This window comes from Nelumbo lutea, chromosome 8, assembly GCF_056320005.1.
Source record: "Nelumbo lutea isolate HS-2025 chromosome 8, American lotus-T2T, whole genome shotgun sequence".
NCBI classification, from domain to species: domain Eukaryota; kingdom Viridiplantae; phylum Streptophyta; class Magnoliopsida; order Proteales; family Nelumbonaceae; genus Nelumbo; species Nelumbo lutea.
In genome coordinates this window covers 26837633-26861152 of record NC_142691.1, presented here as the reverse complement: position 1 = coordinate 26861152, position 23520 = coordinate 26837633, and the positions used below count along the sequence as shown (strand labels likewise).

At 36.8% G+C, this 23520-nt stretch overlaps 1 protein-coding gene across 1 annotated transcript; it reads right to left on the bottom strand.

Annotated features, from left to right (window-relative positions):
• Positions 1 to 325: 325 nt before the first annotated feature.
• On the bottom strand, positions 326 to 16223 carry LOC148843558 (Serinc-domain containing serine and sphingolipid biosynthesis protein). The gene is made up of 7 exons (XM_088956582.1): positions 15837 to 16223; positions 15352 to 15556; positions 3379 to 3618; positions 1872 to 1983; positions 1543 to 1717; positions 975 to 1206; positions 326 to 886 (listed from the first exon to the last, which is right to left on the bottom strand). Exons 2-7 carry the CDS (start codon positions 15533 to 15535, stop codon positions 594 to 596), a joined length of 1236 nt encoding a protein of 411 aa, XP_088812708.1. The 5' UTR covers positions 15536 to 15556; positions 15837 to 16223; the 3' UTR covers positions 326 to 593.
• Between the last annotated feature and the right edge of the window lie 7297 nt (positions 16224 to 23520).

Here is a 23520-nt window from a genome sequence, read left to right as displayed (position 1 = left end):
AAATTGATTATTATTCAGTGCATACCCACCAAAAAGCCAAAGAATCCAATACTTCCCATAAGGCCATAAGAGAAACACAAGTAGCACTAGATTTGGAATTCCTTCCTTTTCTGACTAGCTTTTATATGTCGTTCCGATCCACTCCTCGAAGCATAGGCTACTGAAAGTCCTAATATATTGCTGGGTTTGGATTGGGAGTAGTTGAGCCATTGATAGGACAGAATTGGGACCGGAAGAATCCTCCATCCCGTAATTTGGGAATTCTTATCTGACTCAATTTTCTGTTTCTTCTCCAATCCAAGAACAGGGTAAATGAACTCCAGAATTGAAACATATAAATATATAATTATGACGTAGATATCTTACAAGCAACAATTTTTTATTTTCCATGGCAAAACCACTCTCCAGAGTAGAATGCCTCCAAAGAAAATATTACTATGTTTATAAAATATTCAACTTGGATAGAAAAATAAGCAATTCCGGTTTCTCACTCGGCATTACTGTATTGTATTTAATGTGATACACATGCACACGCCTGCAAATGGAGTATATTACTTACTATATAATAAAGTTGTGAGAGTTGTGGTGGTCACTCAGAACTCCCTCTCTGGAAACAGAAGGGGCGCAACCAGAGACCAGATATAAAGGGCTGCTGTGGTCCATCCTGTCACAATCCGGACCCACACAGATGGCCACCCCACATCGACCAAATTTCCACTTTCCCCAACCGAGGTTGACCAACCTGTTAGAAGCATTGCAGAATACATGCTAGCTAGCGAGAAGATGACATGGAAGAAGGCATATGAGTAAGTGACTGGCCTAGCTTCAGCCTTCTTCTCGTCCTCATCAGCAGTCTTGTTCATGGGAAGCAAGGGCTTGTCGGCACCTTCACCAGGAAAACAACAATATGAGTTGCATGAAAGAAAATCAATTTTAGGCTTTAAAAAGCCTTTTCACCAATCTGTAATACTAACCTGATTCTGGTTCTAAAAGTAGTGTTGTAGAAGAGCCAGCACGTACAGCAGAATAGACAACAGACAGAACTGTAGTAAACAACCCCAAAGTAAGTGTGCCGGTAGAAACAGCTTTGGTGTGTCTGTGGAAGCCATTGCACTCGTAGTCTCTTGGTTCACTGGCAAGTCCACTGAAGCAGAGGTATGTGCAATACAATGATATAACTGAAGCTGGTAAAATGCTGCCGCCTACCTGTTCTTGTCAAAGAAAACCATGAGAAAGGCAAAGCACAATGCCATCTAATCATATCATGCATTGCATTACCAAAGTGGAATAAGGTAAACAAGCTGTTTTACAGAAAAAATAACCTAGTAGGCTCTAAAATCTAAAGTAAAATCACCACCTGACTGTTAAATGATGATAGAAATCACTTTTATTTCTTAAAATATTGAAAGGATCTGGTTTGAGTTTTGTTTTATCATAATTTTATGCCCAGAAGCAATGAAAACTAAAATTGATTAATTTTTAGAGTCTTTGAGATGATTCAATAATTGGGGTCATTATGTTGTAAATGCAAGATTAACTCACCGCAGGATGGAGTGCGATAATTGCAAAGACAAATACAAAAATCAGGGTCATAACAATAAAGAAGGTATTGAGTCCACAGTCATGTCCAGCTGGCGTGAACCAATGGAAAAGAAGACCCGAGAAGGAAAATGTCAACAGATAACACACAAGAGAAACAACAAACAAAGCAATGTACCTGCATCCAATATCTGAAGTCAGTTCTCAAGAACATACAAAACTTCCTTGCAATTCTGCAAGGATGAAAACCAAGGAACAACTGTGGTGATGAAGCTGCACTATTGCAAGAATATAAAAAATATTGCGAGAATATAAAAGATAGCTAAACAAACCAGAACTGTTCATCCTTTCTGACCCATTTGTCATTCCATTCATGAACGAAATCCAACAACAAAACCACTTGAACAAGAAGAAACAATCCAGAGCCAAATTTTGACACAGTCTCTGCATTTGAAAATTTTAAATGCCAACTTAAGCCATTGGAGAAAAGATTTCAAATACCATCAACAACAAAGAAGAAAGACAAAATTAAACACACTTGAAAAAAGGTCCCTATGAGCAGTGATACATACATTCTAAAAATATAGACCTCTTCACTACGATGAAATTGCAGTTTTTAGTTCTTTTTAACCAAAAATTCTGACTTCTATCTGATCTTGACAATGCTTCAACAAATGTGAATGTTTTTCCTGATAACCAGAATTACTATTCCTAACAAATCCCCTACATTAACAGGGTTTACTATTGTTATGAAGTAAAAGAATTCTGTCTGTTAATCTTTTCTAGGCTTCATATAAATATGAGTAGCTTGATAACGAATTTGTCTCGATCTGAATGACCTTTTTTTGGCAGTAAAATAGAATTCATTAAAAAGAAAAAAGAAGATTACAAGGAAGGTGACCAGAAGTTACTTGAGAGACTTCTGGTCTATTTAATTTATTGGCATCCTTGTTTGGGTGTGGAGTAGGGTCCACCACAAAGCTCCTCCTATATGCTGTTCAGCCTTTTTTTGTACATCACCATGCTTGCATAATTAGTGAATAATCTTTCATTGTTTATGAATAAAAACTATAATTGCAGTTACCTTTCTTAAAAATTTTATGCTTACACACACACACATATATATATGCACGTGTTATGCCATTGCCAACTTGCTTTCAGTTGGTCTTGCTAGAGGAGTGGTCTAAATAGCTGAGCTGTATCAAAGGCCTACCATTCTAGGCTAACAATCTTTTTTGTTCTTTCTTTTCTCCTTATTTCCGTAGGTGAGTTCCACACTCTTGCTGCCAACTCAGAATTGTAGTTTGGATTCAGCAGATTTGAATTTTGACTTTTCTAGGCAACAGTATGAGGTCTGGCAACCTCAGAAGGAGAAATTAAATTTTAAAGCCTATCAACCTTTAAAAAGACAAAAGCAAGGTGCCAGTCCCCATAAGCACTAATCACTTCTCAATACAATAACATGCAAAAATTGCAGCTGCAACATAATACACATTGCCACACCTCATACTCTTTTAGCAGGATTATTGGCTATAGACAACTTAGTCTAATAGATAAGCATAACTATAAAAAGACAAAAAAGGAAGAGTAGTCAGGCTAACATGCTTCCATATATAATCTAGAAGAAAATGGATTAATCTAGTATCCATATAATGCTAGTACACCTAAAAGGTATATTAGCTTTCTTGATTGCTTGGAAGTGGGAAATTCTCAAATGGGGAAGGGCGCAAACCTCATATGTGGAGGAACCAAGGAAGAAAATGGATTCAACATCTCAACAAACAATAATAAGTTATAGATATTTAAGTCACTATATACCAGCTAATTGATACCACTTACCATAGGAGCTGACAATTGCGTTTGGAAGGAAAAACATGATAAATACTAAAATGCACCAGCAAACAATCTTCGTCATCCATCCACCATGGTGCAAACGATCACGAGGATCCTTTTGATCCTTGACTCCAATCATTAGAATGGCTAGGATGGTGAAGAATAGAAAGTTCCCCAAGCTCACACGCAATACTGCATCTGTTTCAAACCACTCCCTGTTTGGAGTTTGGTGGAAATGATTGATCCCTGACAGACAGTTGTAAAAAGATCATTTTTTTTTCTGAAAAAAAAAAGATTTAAGTATGACTAGCATTAATCAAAATCAAAAACCTTACAAACACCCCACATACACCAAGGACATTGAACTCACATACATCTTTCTCAGGGTCTGGAACTACAATTTTGAGAAAGGTTATACAAGAAGCAAAATAAGCTATACATGATAGGATGTACAGATCTACAGAAGACATAGTAAAAAAACATAAGGCCAAGAGCTAGCCAGAAAGATATTCGTGCAAAGGTGTTGTTACCATGCAAAAAGACCTCCTCAACCCCCATTTCTCAAGCGTCTCAGATGTGGCAACTGATTCCCTCAGAACCCATCTAACTTGGACACTCAATTGAACATAGTTTCTGTAGTTACTGAGTTACATTTAGAAGATGTTGTAGTCCTCACAGCCATTTCCCACTTTATGCACCATAAGATTTCATTCCTGTAATCACCTTCTACTGCTAAGAAAGAGAGCTGAAGATGTCTAGCTATATATAATCCTGTGACTAGAGCTCTTACATGGTTTCTATGGAATATATGTCTCCAATTGGCCCACTATATGCTCAATGGATGGTGCCGTCCACTTGAAAGAAGATAAAAATATTTTAACCAATTCCAGATGGTTTGGGGTTCTAAATGGAGCTTCAATCAAACTCTAAGTTGGACCAAATTAGCAAGGAACGGTGGCGATATTGATCTTGTGGTGTTAGATGAGATAAGGGATTTAAAGGAGGAGCAAGTCAATGGACCCTTCTTTGGGTCTACCATCGTCTTCCTCTATTCCTCTCGTAAATTTGAGCTTGCAATAAAAAAATATTCTTCAAACAGGCCTTTGGGTGAAAAGAAAAAAACATAGAAATGCTTTGGTGCTGAAAAGGAGGTCTGTAGATTTCAAAAAGTCCTTTTCTACGAAGTTTGAGGGAGTTAAATCTGATAGCAAAGAGGGAAGTATTGTGAGCAACTTGGGTAATACTATGAAGGTTTCTCTCTCAGAGGAGAACCAGGAGCAGGCAAAGGAGTGTTGTAGATTAGATTCTTTGGAGCCCACAAACAAAACCCCACTGTCTGGCAATCTACACGAGGATAACTGTCGTTCATCTGCTAGAGTTATTTCAGGGGAGACACAGATGGAGGCATGAAACAACAGGACAGAACAAGATAAGCTTTTTGGACAGGAAGAAGCAAGCAGGCTTAGGGAGGAAATTCAGGGGACCAATACCTTAATCACTAAGGTATAATCGACTGGTTTCGATCTCTGAACATTCAGTTGTGACATCAGATGCTAATGACCCAAAAACGGGAATCAAAAGAAAGTTTGCATTGGATCAAGGGTTGTCGCCAAATATTCCCAGTCACACAGGTTATTATTGAAAAATTAGGGGTGGACTGGATCTAGGAAGGAAAAGAGAGAAGAGTCTATCGGAAAGGAATTTTAAACCTTTAAGGTCTGAGGCTGGGTCGAGAAAGACCAAAAATCAAAACAATGGACAATTAGTACATGTAACAAAAGTTTTTCATCGTTGAAGGAAGGAATTTTTAGGGATGGCCCTTGTAGTAAATTCAAGAGGACATACAAGAGAAGGGTTTTGAAGACCAAAAGTGTTGAGGATTTTGTGCAGATTTATTAATTGTTTTTGTTTATTATTTGTTTAGATAGGGAGTGAGGACCACAACACACTTGTTGGGACCCTTTGGAGTAGGGGTAAGCACTATTTGGTTAAAACCGAAAAACCGAACCGGGAAATTTTGGTTTTGGTTTTTAGAATTAGAAATTTGGTTAACCAGATTAACCGAAGTTTCTATTATTATTATATAATATATAATATATAATGTATTTATATATTAATATATAATAAAATGAAATTTGATTTCATAATATATATTTTATAATATATAATATATATAATAGAGTATATGTCATTAAAATTTGGTTTTTCTATAATTCGGTTTCGGTTTGGTTTTTATTTTTTTAGTTCAGTTTATTCGGTTCAGTTTTTGACCGAATAAACCGAATGCTCACCCCTACTTTGGAGTGATGTTTTTAAGTTTTTTATGCAGTTTTATGTGTTAGCCACCCTATAATGGCATATTAGTCATTGTACTCTCTTTTAATTAAAGTGTAAACACTAATGCAGACAGCAGCCAGATCTGTTTTGCTCTCTCTTACTTTCTCAACTTCTTCTCTTCACTTTCTCTTCTTCCACAAGAAACACTTCTTTTCTTTACAGATTTTTGATTCAACAGATTTCTACTAAAAGCAAAGAAAAAAAGCTCTGTTGGAACTAGCATCCATGATAAGTCAAAGCTTGAGCTTGACACAGAGGTTGTAGGACGTCCCATACAGGCCACTTAGGAAACTCCTTGCAAAGAGAGTTGGAAAGAAAGGAATATGAAGCTGGTTTTAGGGGAAGACAACACAGGTGAAGAAAAGACTGATGGGAAAAGGACGAGATATCAGGGGAAGACAATTCTGAGGAGGACCAAGAAGAGGAGAGAGAGAGAGATGTTGGCCAGAGTTAGAATGGTAGAAAAGAAGACATATGGAAGAGATAGTGGAAAAGGCAGTTCAAGCAAACAAGGCTTTAGGGATTTGGGTGTTAGGTGGGGAAGAGATAACAAGGAAGCCGTTCAAGTAACTGAAGAAAAAGTATCTGCTAACTGAAGAACAATTTGGAGAAGGTGCCTGAGGGTCATGCTAATGCAAGGGTTTGTTTTTGGGTTGGGGAATATTAATGGGGTTGAGTCTTGTTTTGGGTTCAGAATTTTGCTCTGTTTTTTTGGGTTTGATTTCTTTATCCTGTAATTAAAATCTAGGGCTGAAGGGGTGTGTATTGGTTGGACAATGGATGTTTTCATGGGGGTGATATCTTGTCACCTGTTTTGTTTTATCTCCCACTTTTAATAAAAGTTTTCTTCTTTATTGATTACCGAAAAAAAAGTAAAGAGGCCATCAGAAGAGGTTGGCCAAATTCTAGAATGCTCAAGGTAAGAGTCCAATGAAGCCTGCTTTATGGTTTCAAGTAGGAGAATCAAAGAAGAACATTCATTTTCACTTAACCCCCTTCTGAACCCCAAATTCCAGTTTAAGCCAATTGGAGAAGATGTTCCCAACCTGGAAATGGTCTCTCCTTTGGATTGAGAGATGGAAAAGAGTACAGGGAATTGGTCTTTAAGTGGACTTGACCCCAGCCATAGGTCCTCCCAGAAACGTATTTTGTCACCCCTTCCCACATCATACCTGATAGAGTTAAGAAAGATTGGGTAGACTTCATGAATTGCTTTCCATGGAGACAAAGAGGAGCAGGGAGCAACTTTAGCGTCCCAGCCATTACCTTCAAACCTAGGAATGCTTGCTATAACCTTATGCCACAGTCTACCCATTTACCTAGCAAAGGGGAATCTCCACAACCATTTACCTAGTAAAGCAGTGTTTCCTAGGACAATGTTCCCTAAACCTAAACCCCCTTCTTCCTTAGGTTTGCTGACATGTTCCCACTTTACCAGGTGATCCTTTTTTTATCTCTCCCAATTCCCAAAGAAAGTCCCTCATATACTTCTCTAACTACCCTGCAAACCTAGATGGGATGCAGAATGTGGAGAGGGAATAAATAGGAAGGTTTGCTAGTGTAGCTCTGAACAGAGTAATTCTTCCCCTCAATGATGTGTAATTCCTATTCTAAACGGCTAACTTCCTAGCAAACCTTTCCACCACCACTGGCTTCCAAAACTAATCACTTATAGGATTTCCTTCCAATGGCAAACTTAGGTATACCATAGGCCATTCTCTAGTCTCACATCCCAGAACCTTAGCAAAACTTTGCATTTCCCCATATTCCATGTTGATTCCTGAAATCCCACTTCTACACCAATTAATTTTCAAGCTATTCAGCCCCACAAAGTCATTGATCAATAATTTCAAGTTTCTCAAAAAAAAAAAAAACAGTTAATTTATCAGAAAAAAGTTACAAAATTTTGGAGTAAGCCTATCCGACTCAAAATTTAAGCTTTCTACTGAGAAATTTTTCTTGATAAGGTAAATACTTGTGACATGCAGAAGAATAGAAGGCCCCTTGTATGCCTCTCTCCTCTTATGTGCTTTCTTTGTATGCCTTGTGTGCCTCATGCACACCTCATACAGAAAGACAGAAAAAAAAGAGAAAAAAGAAAGAAAAAACAAAACAAGGGAAAAGAAATGGGATAGAGGTGTAAATCGGGCCATGCCGTCCGCAACCCATCACGACGGAACGTGGGTCATGCCAGGGGTTTCAAGTCCTTGGACTGGCACGGCACGGCACGACACAACTGAGCTGGTTGTGCCGCTGGTATATTTATATATATATATATATATTATATGATATAATATAATATATAATATGTATATATATTATATATAATACTTATATAGTATTTAATATATATATATAATTTTATTATATTATTTCATTTTATTATTGCATATATAAACAATTGTATACATTAAAATTCATATAAAATAAAATTTTAAGATCTTTTTTAATTCTTTTGTCTATTTTTTAATTTATGTTAGAATTTTCATTATTTTTTCAAAATTTTAAAAAAACATGGCTTGGCCAGGTCCGCGGTCCAGCCTAGCCTAAGGCTCGGCTTTCGGACCAGCCCAACCCGCGGCATGGGCCCACACGGTCTCGGGCCATAGGCCGTGTCAAGCCGACCCCCAAAGTATCCCCAGGGAGGGAAGCATAGCCTGATTTACACCTCTAAAATGGGAAGGGAAAGAAAAAGAAAGAATGCCAATAGGTGATGGGGATCCATTAAGGGCTCAGGTTATGGCCATGATGGAAGGAGTGCAAAGAGCAAAGGATATGAACATCAGTAACTTGATTATAAAAGGAGATTCAAAGCTGGTGGTGAGCTGGTTGCTAAAAGAAGAAGCCGGACTTGGAACTACAGCAATAAAAGGAAGAAATTTAAATGTTTAACACGAGACATGGATGTGAGAGTTAATTAGGTTAAAAGAACAGCTAATGGTTTTGCTGATGCTTTGGCAAAACAAGGGGTGGGTGCAGAGACTGATCTATGCCTCTTACATCTTCTTTCCTTTTTTGGCCCTTGGGACCACCCTTTTATGTTGTAACTTATGTACAGTATCCTTTGTTTTATTATTTCTTGTAAGACAAGGACATAACTGTCCTTTCCATAACATTGTATTATCTCATATATAAGTTGAACATTTCTGGGCGTGATGTTCAAGACAGAACACACCCTTTTCACTCTCAACTCTTTCTCCTCTGTTTTGATCTGGGTTGACATGGTATCAGTCTATCAGAGCAGGTTTTTCAACCTGTCATTGATTGAAATCCTTTTAGATCTGTGAGATCGACCCATCTTCTTCAGTTTTGGATCTCGTATGTTGCTGTACTGATCTGCACACATCTCTACTGCTATTTCTCTGGAAGCTCGCCATCAGAAATAGGGTTTCTTCATTTTCTCTCAATCGGCTACTCCAATCACTGTGAAACTTCAGATCTGAAGTCGCCCAGGTCAGATCTACATAGATCTATTATTATTTTTTTGTTCAGATTCCTTTTGAAGAGTGCTCTACCCCTCTTCTTGTTCGACAGTCCAGAAAACTTACCTTTTTTGGATTATTATCAGTTCGAGATCTCCGTGTGACTGGTTTCTTTGTTGCATTTTGATTCCTCTCTGTGGCATGTGGTTGGGCACACTTATTCCACTGAGTTTTGGACTTTCTTGAACCTTTGGCTGCTCTATTTTCTCAGTTTTTCTCTGTTCCTAAACTTACAACTAATTTGATCTCAGTCGGTCAACTAGTTGAGGATGGTAACATTGTTTCCTTTTCCCATGATGGTTGTTTGATATAGGACCAGTGCACTGGGACAGTGAAAGGGAAGGGGCGTAGACTGGGTTGGCTATTTGCCTTGGAATTTGAAAAGACACCGGGGCACTCATCCACATCCTGTTTACTTACTACCACTCCTAGTACTAAGGTTACTTGCAGAAACAATGTATGGCACTTGTGGCATAGGCGTCTTGGGCACCCCTATGAAAATAAACTTGAGTCTTTATTTCGGGATGGTTATTTGTTTTCTAAAGCTATTTCTTTTAATAATGTTGATAAGGCTTGCATTTCTTGTTGCTTGAGTAAGAGTCATGTTTTACCCTTTCCTTCAGTTGTTGAACATGCGTTTGTTCCTTTTAAAATAATACATAGTGATGTTTGGTCGTCTCCAGTTGTTTCCAGATTGGGATTTAAATATTTTGTTACATTTATTGATGACTGTATTCGCTTTACATGGATATATTTCTTGAGAAACAAATCTGAAGTTTTTTCTACCTTTAAATCCTTCCTAGCAAGAATCAAAAACCAATTTGATGCAAACATTGGGGTTTTCCATTCAGATTCGGGAGGTGAATACCTTGATAGATATTTTCAAACTTTCTTGAGAGACAACGGAATACAATCCTAGAGATCTTGTCTTGGCACTCCACAACAAAACGGAGCGGTAGAGCGCAAGAACAGACATATCCTGAGCATAGTTCGAACTCTTCCCATGCTCCTACTTCATTTTGGGTGGAGGCGGCCAGCACTGTTGTGTACCTTATTAACATTCTTCCATCATCCGTCTTGCATAATACATCTCCTTTTCAAAGTTTGTTCAATTTTCACCTGATTTTTCTATTCTTCATGTCTTTGGTTGTGTATGTTTTGTTCACCTTCCCCCACATGAACGCACAAAGCTGACTCCCCAATCAGCAATGTGTGCTTTTGTGGGATATAGCCCTGATCATAAGGGCTTCCTTTGCTATGATCCGAAGTCTCATCGAGTTCGCGTATCTCGCAATGTCATCTTCCTTGAGAACATGTCCTTTTTTGCTCACATTGTTAAGTTGCCTACTACTTCCATTTCGATACTACATTCTTTTGACTCTGCAGGTTCTTCAGATTCACCTTCTATTCCAGAGTTGCTCCGTGTCTATTTCAGAAAGAGGCTAGCTGCTTCATCTCCTATTGCTATGCCCCCTTCATCACCAAAAGCTGTTCCATCATCTCTAGCCACGAGTTCTCATCCTTCTCTTGATCCTGTAAGTACACTTGCACCCATCCATGATCCTCAACCATCTTCTAATCCTCCTTTACGTCACTCTTCTCGAATTTCTCGTCCTCCTGACCGCTATGGTTTTTCTTCAAACCTTAGCTCCTTCTATGTTGTTCTGTCTGCCATAGATATTCCCACATCATACCGGAAGCCTATGGTTGTCCCGCATTGGAAAGAAGCAATGGATACTGAACTCCAAGCTCTTATGGATAATGATATTTGGGATATGGTTCCAGCCCCTCCAGATGCCTCTCTTATTGGAAGCAAGTGGGTATATTCAGTGAAACTCAAATCTGATGAGAGTCTCGATAGATACAAGGCATGTTTGGTGGCACAAGGGTACAAGTAGGAGTATGAGATAGATTATGATGAGACATTTGCCCCTGTAGCTAAGATGACCACCGTTCATCTGTTGTTGGCTATATATGCAATTAAACACTGGGAAATTCATCAGATGGATGTCAAAAATGCTTTCTTGCACGAGGACCTCAAGGAAACTGTTTATATGAAGCCTCCACCGGGATACTATGACAGTTCTTCCTTGGTATGCTAACTCAAAAAGTCCCTGCATGGCCTTAAACAAGCCCCTAGGGCTTAGTCCCGTTCAATGAACACAGATGCAGGATTCACACAGAGCTCTTCAAATTATTAATTGTTCATATCAAGGAGTCCCCAAGGAATTACATTACTAGTTCTTTATGTGGATGGCATTCTTATTACCAGTGATGACAGCCAAAGTATTTCCTCTTTGAAACAACTACTCATGAAGTCTTTCAAGATGAAGGACCTTGGTCTCACTTATTTTTTGGGTTTAGAAGTTACTCACTCTCCCCGTGGGTATTTTGTTAATCAACACAAGTATGCGATGGACCTTGTGAGATATGCAAACCTGAGTGATGACAAACAGATTGACACACCTCTTGAGATGAAAATGAAATTTCCGAGAGATGATAGGGACCTCCACGCAGATGCAACTCTTTATAGACACCTTGTCGGTAGTCCGATCTATCTCACCATGACACGTCCAGATATCTCTTATGCGGTTCAAGTAGTCAGCCAGTTTGTTTCTTCTCCTCGACAACCGCACATGACGACAGTTCTTTGCATTATTAGATACATTTGTGGAACACTTTCACATGGCATTTTCTTCCTTGCATCTCCTTCGCTTAGCTTATCTGCATATGCAGATGCTGATTGGGCAGGATGCCCAAAAACTAGACGCTCCACTAATGGTTGGTGTGTCTTTCTTGGTGACTCTCTTATATCCTAAAAGTGTAAGAAGCAATTGACCGTTTCCAAATCATCTACCGAGGCTGAGTATAGAGCTATGTCATCTGTTTGCGGTGAGATTATATGGCTGAGAGCCCTCCTTAATGATCTTGGCATCTCCTTGTCATCCCCAGTTCCTATTTATGCTAACAATGTGAGTGCTATCAAGATTGCATCCAACCCGGTCTTCCACAAGAGCACCAAACATATAAAGGTTGACTACCACTTCATTAGAGACCAGTTTTCTGCTGGACACATATCTCTACCGCACGTGTCTTCTACCCTACAGCTTGTTGACATATTCACGAAGGCTATGACCCATGCTCGCCACCAATTTGTAGTTGACAAGCTGATGCTCATACCTCGACATCAGTTTGAGGGTGTAGAGACTGATCTATGTCTCTTACATCTTTCTTTTTTTGGCCCTTGGGACCACCCTTTTATGTTGTAACTTATGTACACTTATTTCTTGTAAGACAATGACATAGCTGTCCTTTCCATAACATTGTATTATCTCATATATAAGTTAAACATTTCTGGGCGTGATGTTCAAGACAGAACACACCCTTTTCACTCTCAATTCTTTCTCCTTTGTTTTGATCTGAGTTGATAGTGGGAAGAAATCAATTGTTTTGGGCTCAATTGTAACTATACTATTAGTATTTGGGGAGAGTTAAGAGAGTTTACCTCTCCTTCGTAATTTGTTTATTGTGTTTTAATGTCATTTGAAGTTATTGATCAAAAAAGAAAAAGAAAAAGAAAGAGAAGAAAAGACCACAAAAGAAAGAAAAGGGAAGGGAAGGAAAGAGAAGGGGAAAGAAAGTTTGGGTCCCCCTTTCAACTAGTCTTATGCATCTTCATACTTGTTAATATAAGGCATCTTTTATAGAAAAAAAATAAAAAAATATGAATCATCCTTCCTCTTCCTCCTCATCCCCCTCCTATTAAGGAGGCTTAGGCCTCTTATGTTCTGAACTACACTCACATGCCTTGTGCCATACCTTTGCATTTCAATGCGTTTCAAAACATTTAGCCATGATATAAAGCCAAATGGTCCTACCTACCTTTCTTTTGCTAGACAGAATTCCATTATACATCCAAATTAGATAAAAACCTCAAAAGGCATTATATAATTACTATCATAGTCACAGTGGTAAACAACTATTATCTTGAAAACTATAAAAAAGTGGGTACTAGCAAATGCAAAACCACATGAACTGAGAATATCAATAATTTTACGAGAAACAAAAATAAGGTTATAAACCATAAATGTATACAACAAAAACCAAACACAACATCAAAGTGAAATGAATACAATAGGCTATGGATTTTGAGAGACTTCCCTAGATAAATGTACTATATGAACTAGTTTTTTCGCCAGCTATTTTTTTATCAGTAACACAGAAAAACATTCATTCATTAAGATTTTAAAATAAAAAGATTACAACAAGAAGTTGTGAGAAACCAACAAACCCATTACAAACCAAACCACCCGACATTGTATTACAATTGTGCCCAGTACATTTGTTGTCTTCAACCCCTTGCTTAGCTAAGCCATCTTCCAAGCTGTTGGCAGATCTTCTAACCATCTTATTTGAATGATCATGTCTTTTGATATCTTTTCCTTTTTTTTTTTTTTTACCAATAACTCTGAAAATTTTCATTAACTAAGATGCTTTAATATACAACAAGAAGTTACAAAGAAATCAGCATAGAAGCTGACCCAAGACAGAATTACAAATTTGCCCAAAACATATCTGTTCATTGAACCCCTTGCTTTGGTTCATGTCTTTTGATATCCATTTGAAGCACCTACATCCAATTCTCATCTGCCAAATCACCTCCTCACCTTTTTCCAATCACCCCACTACTAGTTTTGAATCACCTTCAATGATCAAACTACCAATTCCTAATTCTTTGGCTTTATCAGCCCCAAAAACTGCTGCTACAAATTCTACCCTTACCACATCTTCTTGCTCAATTGGGCCCCTGAATACAAAGCACAAATAATACCATCCTCAACCCTAATCACCGCTCCAATTCCTGAGGGACCCGGATTGCCCACACTACTACCAGAAATTTCAATTCCATCCAACCATCCACTAGGGTTGATCAAACCTCTCTGAATGTTTGTTTCTTAGAGGATGAGCTAACTATTGCCCCCCAATTCCTGATGTCCTCTACCTTAAAGTTTGAGAAGAGTTTCAAGGTGGGCAACTCTTAAGTTATGTGAGCTCAAACACTGCCTCCTTACTCCTCTTCTTCTCCCCTAAAATTCTTGAGTTTCTTTGTTCCCACAATATCCAACTCACTGCTTCCTTTGTACATCTCCACAAGACCTTGTCCCTCCTTTTTATGCATCTCAAAACAGAAGGGCTACGCAACCTTTCCAAACTGGCATGAGGGTTTCACTTGCTCAAGAGAGCCAAGTTTTTCATACTCACATTGTCAATTCCTGAACCACCTTCTTCCTTCTTTTTACTCACCTTTTCCCATCTCACCAAATGATATTTCTATTACCTCCATTGCCAATTCATCAATGTTAACCCCCAATGGGTTAGTAGTTTGAGTGTTGTTTTGTACCTCCATTGTACAGCCTCTGGTTGTAATTTTCCTTTTAATGAATTGATACTTTACTTCTTCTAAAAAAAATGATCTTTCTATTATCTTTTGGTTGACTAAAAAAAATCATTACCTTTGATTAACATTGATGAATAAACATAAACTTTTTCAATTTGTAGCAAAAAATCTATATCTTGATTTAAGATTTCCTGGGCTTAAGATTATTTATTCATTTATTTTTAATGTGATGGTCAAATCAACCTTCCTTAATGAGGTCCAGGCTTCGGTGATTAAGGCTCACGGCTCACAAATATTGAGGTTTTGGTGCCTTGGCTCAAGTCAACTATTTTGAGACACCGAAAAGAAGTTATAATTTTTTTGATGAATAAGTTATGATTTTTTTTTATGATAATTGAAAAGAAGTGAAGTTATAATTCTTGCACTCAGATTCTTAATACTGATACTTAGGAGCTTCTAAGGCCTCTTCCCAACCAGTTTAGAAGCATCAAAACCTTCTAAAGCCCTTCAACCAGTTTCTTGTACACTCAGAAGCAATAAAAGTTGTCTAGTTTCAAAACATTGCTATCCAAACGGAAAAACCTTCTAAATCCCAATTCGAGCTCATGAAATCTCAGATTTTCTTTGCCGAACAAATTGTGGTTTTTTTTATCGGTATCAGAACAAATGCGTTTCGAATCCTATCAACGGTTCAATTTCAGTTTCAGAGAACATATAATACAGCAAAGCGCGAACAAGGAGAAGAAAATTTCAGGGACTTACATGGAATCTTCTCCATGAGAGGAGCAGCCACCTCTCTAAGAATCCATGAGACGATCAGAGACAACGCAAAGAGACCACAGTACGCAATCCGAGCAGAGCGCCGGCTTATACTAGATGCCACCGATCGGCATGCCTCACAAGCGCAGGCCGCGCAACATGAGGCGAGGCAAGAAGCTGCCCACATCTTCCTCAATATTACTCAGCACTGTTTAACATCCAAACCAAACAAACAAACTCAATTAATTAAATTGGTAACCAAAAAACGAATGAACAAATTTTTTTGCTTGAATTATGGAAATAAATATCGTATAATACGCCCAATTTGCAAGGGAATCCAGTTCCCCCTATACCATGGGAAGGACAGAAAGAAAATGATCAAAAGAACCTGAATTGCAGGAGGTCGAAACCTAAAACAAAAACAAAAAAAAGGGAAAAATATTGAAGAAGAAAGAAATTTTTAGGGTTTCAGAGGGAGAAAGAAAGACCTTTGCGACAGAGAGAAGAACAAAAGCGTACGACGTCGATTGGAGTTGTAGGCGAAAGTGGTTTGGTCTATTTGAGAATCACCTTCAAAACAGCCAAGCTTTTTTCTCTCTGAAGTCTTCTCTTGGAAGAAAAGAGTCTAGTGACCGACGTATACGAATTCTAGGACGAGCTATTCTCTGACTGGTCTACGGAGACCGTGGCGCTAGCATTGTTTGCAGCCATCAGCAATTTTATCAACACGGGCCTTGGCCTTGGGCCCTTGGCCATATAGGAGGCTCAATTTAGAAAGAGTGCAACCACAAATACATACATATACATTTTTATATTTGTATTCTTTCTAAACTGAACCATATACTCAGACCTCGGCAGGCCTAAAGAATTAAGCCGAGGCCCGGCCCATGGATTTTCAGGACTTATGTAGATCTGGGCCTGGACGTAAAACCCATACCCAACTACCCAAGCCTGGAAATTACAGGCCAGGCTTTCGGGTCAGCCTAGGAGTGGTCACCTCTAGATCTTTTTAAATGTCCTAGGTTGTGTTTGGTTTGAACTTCCTTTTCTTATCTTTTTCTTTCAAACCAAACACAGCCTTATTGATTTCAAAGATGAATTTGTCATTTTGCATTCACTGATATTATTGACAAAAAATATTTGTAGTTGTAATATTCTAACCAAAATCCTAAACATTTAAGAGCCTTAAAACCAGTAATTAATCTCGAAAGTTCAAGAAATGAACCAAAGCTATGCATCGAATCTTGTCAATCTAAGGGTCCGTTTGGTTCGTAGACAGGATTGGAATCGGAATTGGAATTGGTATCTCGAGGAATAGGAATCAGAATCACTTATTTCCGATGCCTATTTGGTTCAATCAGGAACTCGAAGTTTCAAGAAATGAACCAAAGCTATGCATCGAATCTTGTCAATCTAAGGATCCGTTTGGTTCGTAGACAGGATTGGAATCGGAATTGGAATTGGTATCTCCAGGAATAGGAATCAGAATCACTTATTCCCGGTGCCTGTTTGGTTCAATCAGGAACCAGAATCAGATTCTGACCGTTGCTGTTTGGTTCAACCAGAAGCTGGAATGGGAATCAGCTTAAATTTCCAACTTTGGCCCTCTTAAAAGAACTTCAATAGTAATGGTGAAAAAACTGAGTAATCCTGAAGAAGAAGAAGAAGAAGAAAGGACCCACCTACAATTCTCGATAGTTCTAAAGAGGATTCGATAAGGTTGCCAGAGATATTCAAGATCTGGGAGCTTGGATAAACACCCAATCGAATTCGGGAGAGATTTAAGCTGGTTTGAGTGAACATTTGACACGAAATGTTAAGTAGTCTTGTTGTTTAATGATTGGAATGCTCTATTGACATTGTAGAAAAAAAAATAGATAAGTTAAATTTAGAAATAAAACAAGATAACTGAAGAAAAGACATGCTTAGAAGATTTTCTATTTATAGACATACTTGTACAACAAAGAAATAAAATAATATTATTGGATGACCTGTAGAGTGTACGAAGCCAAGAGGAAAGAATAATTTCAGAAGAAGTAGAAGAACCAGAAACCATACAACCTGAGACTCATTTTACTGCATTTAGATTTGATATGTGGAGATAAAAAGAACTCCAAGAGCTAAGCAGAATAGAAACCAAGAGGCTAATAAAAAATTGTAGAGAAACATCTAGGTTGCTGATTTGGAAAAAGAAGAAGAAGAAGAATAAGAAGAGGACTAAGGATGGTTGACAACGGCCTTAACTCACCAAAGATGGGGTTGGTTGGCGGTTGTCTTACTTCACCGGATATGGGGTCGACGACGGAATGGAGGTTGAAGGAGTTGCTTACACAGCCTTCAAACTTTAATGGAATAAGGGTTGGAATCGAATAGGATGTTTTCTGTCAAAAAATAAATAATTAAATAAATGGACCAGAATGGGAATCACTTGGGGTGGGGTCGGGAATGGCCATTCCCCCATATGGGGGAATCCCATTCCACTCAACCAAAACGTAGGAGAGTCATTCTGATTCTGATTCAAATTCCAAGGCTATGTTTGATTTAAAGAAAAAAATAGGGAAAGGAAGTAAAAGATAAGAAAACCTTTACAAATCTTATATAGATTATTTTATCTTTTACTTCCTTTCCCTACTTTTCCCTTAAACCAAACATAGCCTAAGCAAATTGAGTCAAGCGATGGCTCAAAACAATCCAAGTGATGCACCAAACCAACCCAAGAATCAGCTGCTATCAAAGTGGTCTTTTAAGAGAAATGAATCATCTGATCTAACTCATCCAAATGATGTATTAAATTAACCCAAAAATCAAAGCAAACAAGCATTTTCTTAATATCAATAAATTGGGCTGGTATGTGGCTCGGGTGAAATAGTTGTCATTTCCCCTACTTTTTTAAGGGTTGGGTCTGGTGAGGTGAGGGAATTATTTGGATTCGGGGCAAGGTGGGCTATGTCCCCTCTTCTTTCAAGGTGGCTGCCCTGGAGTAAAAGAAAAAAATTAATATCAATACATTGATCTTAACCAGCCAAGTGATGTACCAAGATTTCAACTATATGGTACATCTCTTCGATATTAATCGATTGCTCTAAGAGACCACTTTAATGGCCTAGATTTTTGGATTGGTTTGGTATAATATTTAATGGCCTTGATTAGCTCAAATCCCAGTATAGTATAAAACTTGATGGTTGAGATTGATTCGCTGACCTCATGTTATCATTTTGATGGAATAGATTTTTCAGATTGATTTAGCATATAATTTGATTTTTGTTTTTTTGAGTTCAGCATATAATTTGGATGGATTAGACATTATGAAATCCTTTTTATGTTTTTTCAACAAAAGGCCAGAACCTTGGTACATTATTTTAATGGGTGAGATTAATTGACCGATTTTGGGTACCATTTTGATGGTCCAGATCTTAGGTCTTATTTGATAAATTACTATACGCGGCCCGGATCTTTTTAGAGATTTTTATGCATTTGAGACCAATTCATTGATATTGATCTATCATTAATATTAGTTGAAAACTTGGTCACCGGTGCAATGAGTGGGCAATTTGTAAATGGCCGCTCACCTTTTGATACTGTTAGGATGTGAAAAGGTTGGAGTAATTTGCAAAAAAAAAAAAAAAGGAGAATAGAGAGAGCCTAAACAAGTAATAACCATATTTTAATATGAAGTGTTCAATAAATTAATATTGTGATCTATGAAGAGTGAGAAAAGTATTAGGTCTGAAGCATCAGATACTTGTTTATTTTTTTTTATTTTTTATAGTTTCTAAATGTAGTGAAGTTCGATATTTTGAATGTTAGAACCTCCAAAAACTGTCCATCTTTTTGTTAAGGTTCAAAATATGATAAATTTGGAAATAAATGCATAATATGATATGCTTTGGATATGCATGAATATGATGGATAGATATGGATATACTTGGATATATCAAGGAAACATTCACAAATCCTACAAATACATCGATAATGCTAAATCCAAGTTCTTCTTTGATAAAATACAAAATATTTTTTTTGAGAAATGGTGTATAATAATATTCTTAAATAGAAAGGAAGCAAAGCTGCTGAGGGTAGGGGTGTCAATTGGACTGGGTTTGGTCCAATCCGATCCAGTCCAATGTGAATCCATTATAAATGGACCAGGTCCAATCCAATCCAATGAATGTTTTGGACCAATTTGGACCAGTCCAATTCAATGTCTTGACCATCCAATCTGTTCAAATTCATTTTGATTTAGATTGCTTTCAACCAAACCTAGTCCATTGACACATATATTCTTATCTTATATCAATGGACTAGATATTGGCTTAATCCAACCCAATCCAATATAAATTTATTACAGATGGACTAGGTCAAATCCAATCTAATAAATATTTTGGAGCAAATTGGTCCAATCCAATATGTCTTATTGGTCCATCCAATCCGTCCAAATTGATGAGGGAGAGGTTTACTCAAACAACCATGCAAAAAGATGCTCCAAGGCTACAACTTACAATACATAATCCTCATCCCAAATTAATGATTTCCAATGTTCTACTAACAACTTAAACCAAAGGTCCTGAAAATTGTTTATCAACTCCAATTCACCAAGGTTATTTCCACAGCTGCACACACTTTGTCCAAAGGCATGACCTTGTCTTCAAAAAGACGTCTATTTCTCTCTTTCCTTAAGCACCAACCACCAAAGGTACAACTTTCTGAGTTCACATCTGCGCCCCACAATGGGGTGCCCCACAACGTCTTACAGCACATCCCCGTCATGTATCGGAAACATCTCCCTATGATGATATCATCGGGTCTGATACTATCATGAGGAGATGTTTCCAATACACAGCAGGGATGTGCTGTGGGACATTGTGGGGCGCCCCTTCGTGTGACGCAGATGTGAACTCCAACTTTCCACAGCACCTTGCCCCGGTTGGAAGAAACCTGATTCCTCCAATGAGCCAAAAGGGAGTCCAAATCTAAGGGGTGACCCAACTAATATGAAACAACTTCTAGCACATGGGCCCAAACTCTTCGTGAGTAGCTGAAAAGAATCAGAAGATGGTTGATTGTTTCCTCGTCCTCCTCACACAAACAACAGCGATTCACAAGGGTCATATCCTTGAGTTCACATCTGCGCTCCACAAGCACAATGCCCCATAGTACATCCCAACCTTATATTGGAAACATCTCCCGATGATGTCTCATCATCTCTCATACTTGTTATCGAGAGATGTTTCCAACACAAGATCAAGATGTGCTGTGGGGCATTGTGGGGTGCAGATCTGAACTCCATACCCTTTCTCCTTAGGACATCTATGGAGGGACCAGGATCATCTATTTGAATTAAAGAATTTAGCATCGATTTCATTGAAAAGATGCCTGACTTCTCTTTGGTCCATTTGATTTTGTCCCTTGTGTTCACCTAGACTTTGCCCAGAACTTGCAACAAGCCTAGTAGAGAGTCCAATTCCCAATTGTTTACCTCCCTTCTAAGCCTCGGCACCCATACTATCTGGCTTGAGGAGAACTAAGAGAATTATTACCACACCATCTTTCTTTCCATAATTGAATTCTTTCACCTGAACTAGGGTCGAAAGAAATGTGATTAAAGAAAACTTCCCTGTTCCACAAAATACCTTTCCACAGGCTTGTCCACAGGGTGGGACATATAAATGTATTTTATATTTATATTAACAATTATTATTAGAATATATCAACATTTATAATTAAAATGTATACTATATATTATTATTAATATAAATAGTAATGTTAATATATATATATATATTATTAATGTTAATGTTAATATGAATATTTATAATTAAAATACAAATATATGCATTTATTTTAGTTAATTTGGTTTTCAGTTTGGTTCAGTTGAATTTTTTTTCTTAAACTGAATCAAAACCGAGAACCAGAAACCGAAAATTTTAAAATCTTAAAACTGAATGGACCGAACCAGAAACTGAAATAACCAAATTGATTATTCAGTTTGATTTTCAGATTGATAAACGAATTTGAGCACCCCTAAGAAATTCTTACTTTAATAATTCATATAAAGAATGCATTAGAATCAACATATTGGGACATGTAGATAGCACAAAATGAATTTACTAATAATGCATTACCCGAGAGTTCAAAACAACGTACCATAAAACCTTTTACAGATTACTACATGTGTAAGGCTATTGATATGTTATTTGTTTAAGTTAAATTATTAATTGAGAAATCATAAGTAAATATTATATTTTAAGAACTAAAAAATAGTTATATATTTTATTATTTTTACATTTTTATATTACTGAAAATTGAGTCAACTTAATCTTAAATTCTTAATATGCTAGCTAATGGCTATGTAACTTCTTAAAAATCACTAATATAAATTATGTTAATTTGTAAGCAATATTTTTATTTTAATAAATAATAAATATAACGTTATTTCTTATAAATTGCATTATTAATCAATAATTTACAGAAATATAGAATCTTAATTTAAAGTGTACAAACTCCATTAGAATTTTGAAGATACATACCTTATACAATTCATAAATTTTAATTACTAAAATATTTATTTTGTTTTGTTATTTTTATTTCTATAAATTGCCAAAAATTAAAAACAAACATTTTTGGCATACATATGGATTTATGGATTTGATGGATCATTCATATATCATTTATTTCATTAATATATATATATATATATATATATATATATATATATATATATATATATATATATATATATATATAATATTGATTTAATGTCCAAATTGTCTTTAATTTTTAATCTTTTGGTTGAACATTCATATATAACACCATTTATTTGAGTTAATTTTCTTTAGCATTCTTCCTTATAGCTTTACTAAAACTTTTTTTCCTAATATTCCTTAACTCTTATTCTCATATATCAAACAACATTTTTACATATTACCAGTAGTTGGGCCCTGTGTGATGCATGGAATTTGTTAAGTGATGTTGAAGTAGAAGGGGCCATTTGATGTTCCTATGTTTTGCATGTTCTGAATTTATTTTCATTCGACTTAATAATTCATCTAGTCATACATGTTTGTAATCTCATTTAACAATACATCCAATCAATTATTATTGTTGTTGATGTCTATAAATGAAATTTGTTCATATTTTTTATCAACTCTATTTCAAAATCGGGCTATAAAACCCAACAAAATGGCTATACAAAAACATATTCATAAATTCTTAAAACCTGATTGATGTTTTTAGTTGATCGTGCATATGAGAAAAACCTTTTTTGTGGCTATGAATACAACTTTCTTTTCTTTCTACCTGGTGGTAAAGGTATAAGGTGAGACTAGTGGCAAAGGGGTTTTATTAGACACACGGTGTGGATTATAATGAGGCTTTTGCTCTAGTTGCCAAAATGAATTTTATTTGGGTCTTATTATTTCTGACAATCAACTTTTCATAGCTTCTTTATCAATTAGATGTGAAGAATGCATTTTTTGAATGATGACCTCGAAGAAGAAAGTGTATAGGTCTCAACCTCTTAGATTTCAAATGTAGATAAGTCAATGAAGATAAAGTCTCTCACTTAAAGAAGTCTATATATAGTTTAAAGTAGTATCTTAGAGCATGGTTTGAGAGGTTCAACAATGTTATTTAACAAGTTGGTTTTGTGCAATGGCAAGATTTTCACACATTCAATTACCATTTTGATTGTGTACGTAGATGATATTGTGACCATAGGGAATTGGAAGGAAGAAGTCTAAAAGTTAAAGAATGCTTTGCCTCACAATTCGAAGTAAATGATCTTAGTTTTATAAAACACTTCCTTAGAATTGAAGTTGCTCAATTTGACAAAGGTATTTTTTTTATTTCCTAAAAAAAAGTATATCCTTGATCTATTGAAGGACATTGGGAAGCTGGGATGTAAAGCTAGCGATACTTCTATGGATCTAAGTAATAAACTTGAGAGGCTTATTGGGAGGCTTCCCTATCTTTCTATGATTAGACTAGATAGTGTATTTGTTGTGAGTCTTTTTGAGTAAGTATATGCACTCATCTAAATCTAAACCCTCTTATTTTTATGGCAACTAAGAGAGTTTTATCCTACTTAAAGGGACACCCCAGTGGAGGCACTCTCTTCCCTAAACAAGGCCATACTAAGGTGGAATGATATACTAATGCTGATTGAATGTTGACTTA

Excerpts from the sequence above, each read along its gene's own strand:
- LOC148843558 (XM_088956582.1), bottom strand. The coding sequence starts at position 15,535 with ATGTGGGCAGCTTCTTGCCTCGCCTCATGTTGCGCGGCCTGCGCTTGT. Across the intron at positions 1,718-1,871 it reads AGAAAGGATGAACAGTTCTG|GTACATTGCTTTGTTTGTTG; the intron begins GTTTGTTTAGCT and ends TATTGGATGCAG. Across the intron at positions 1,207-1,542 it reads TTATCGCACTCCATCCTGCG|GTAGGCGGCAGCATTTTACC; the intron begins GTGAGTTAATCT and ends TGACAAGAACAG.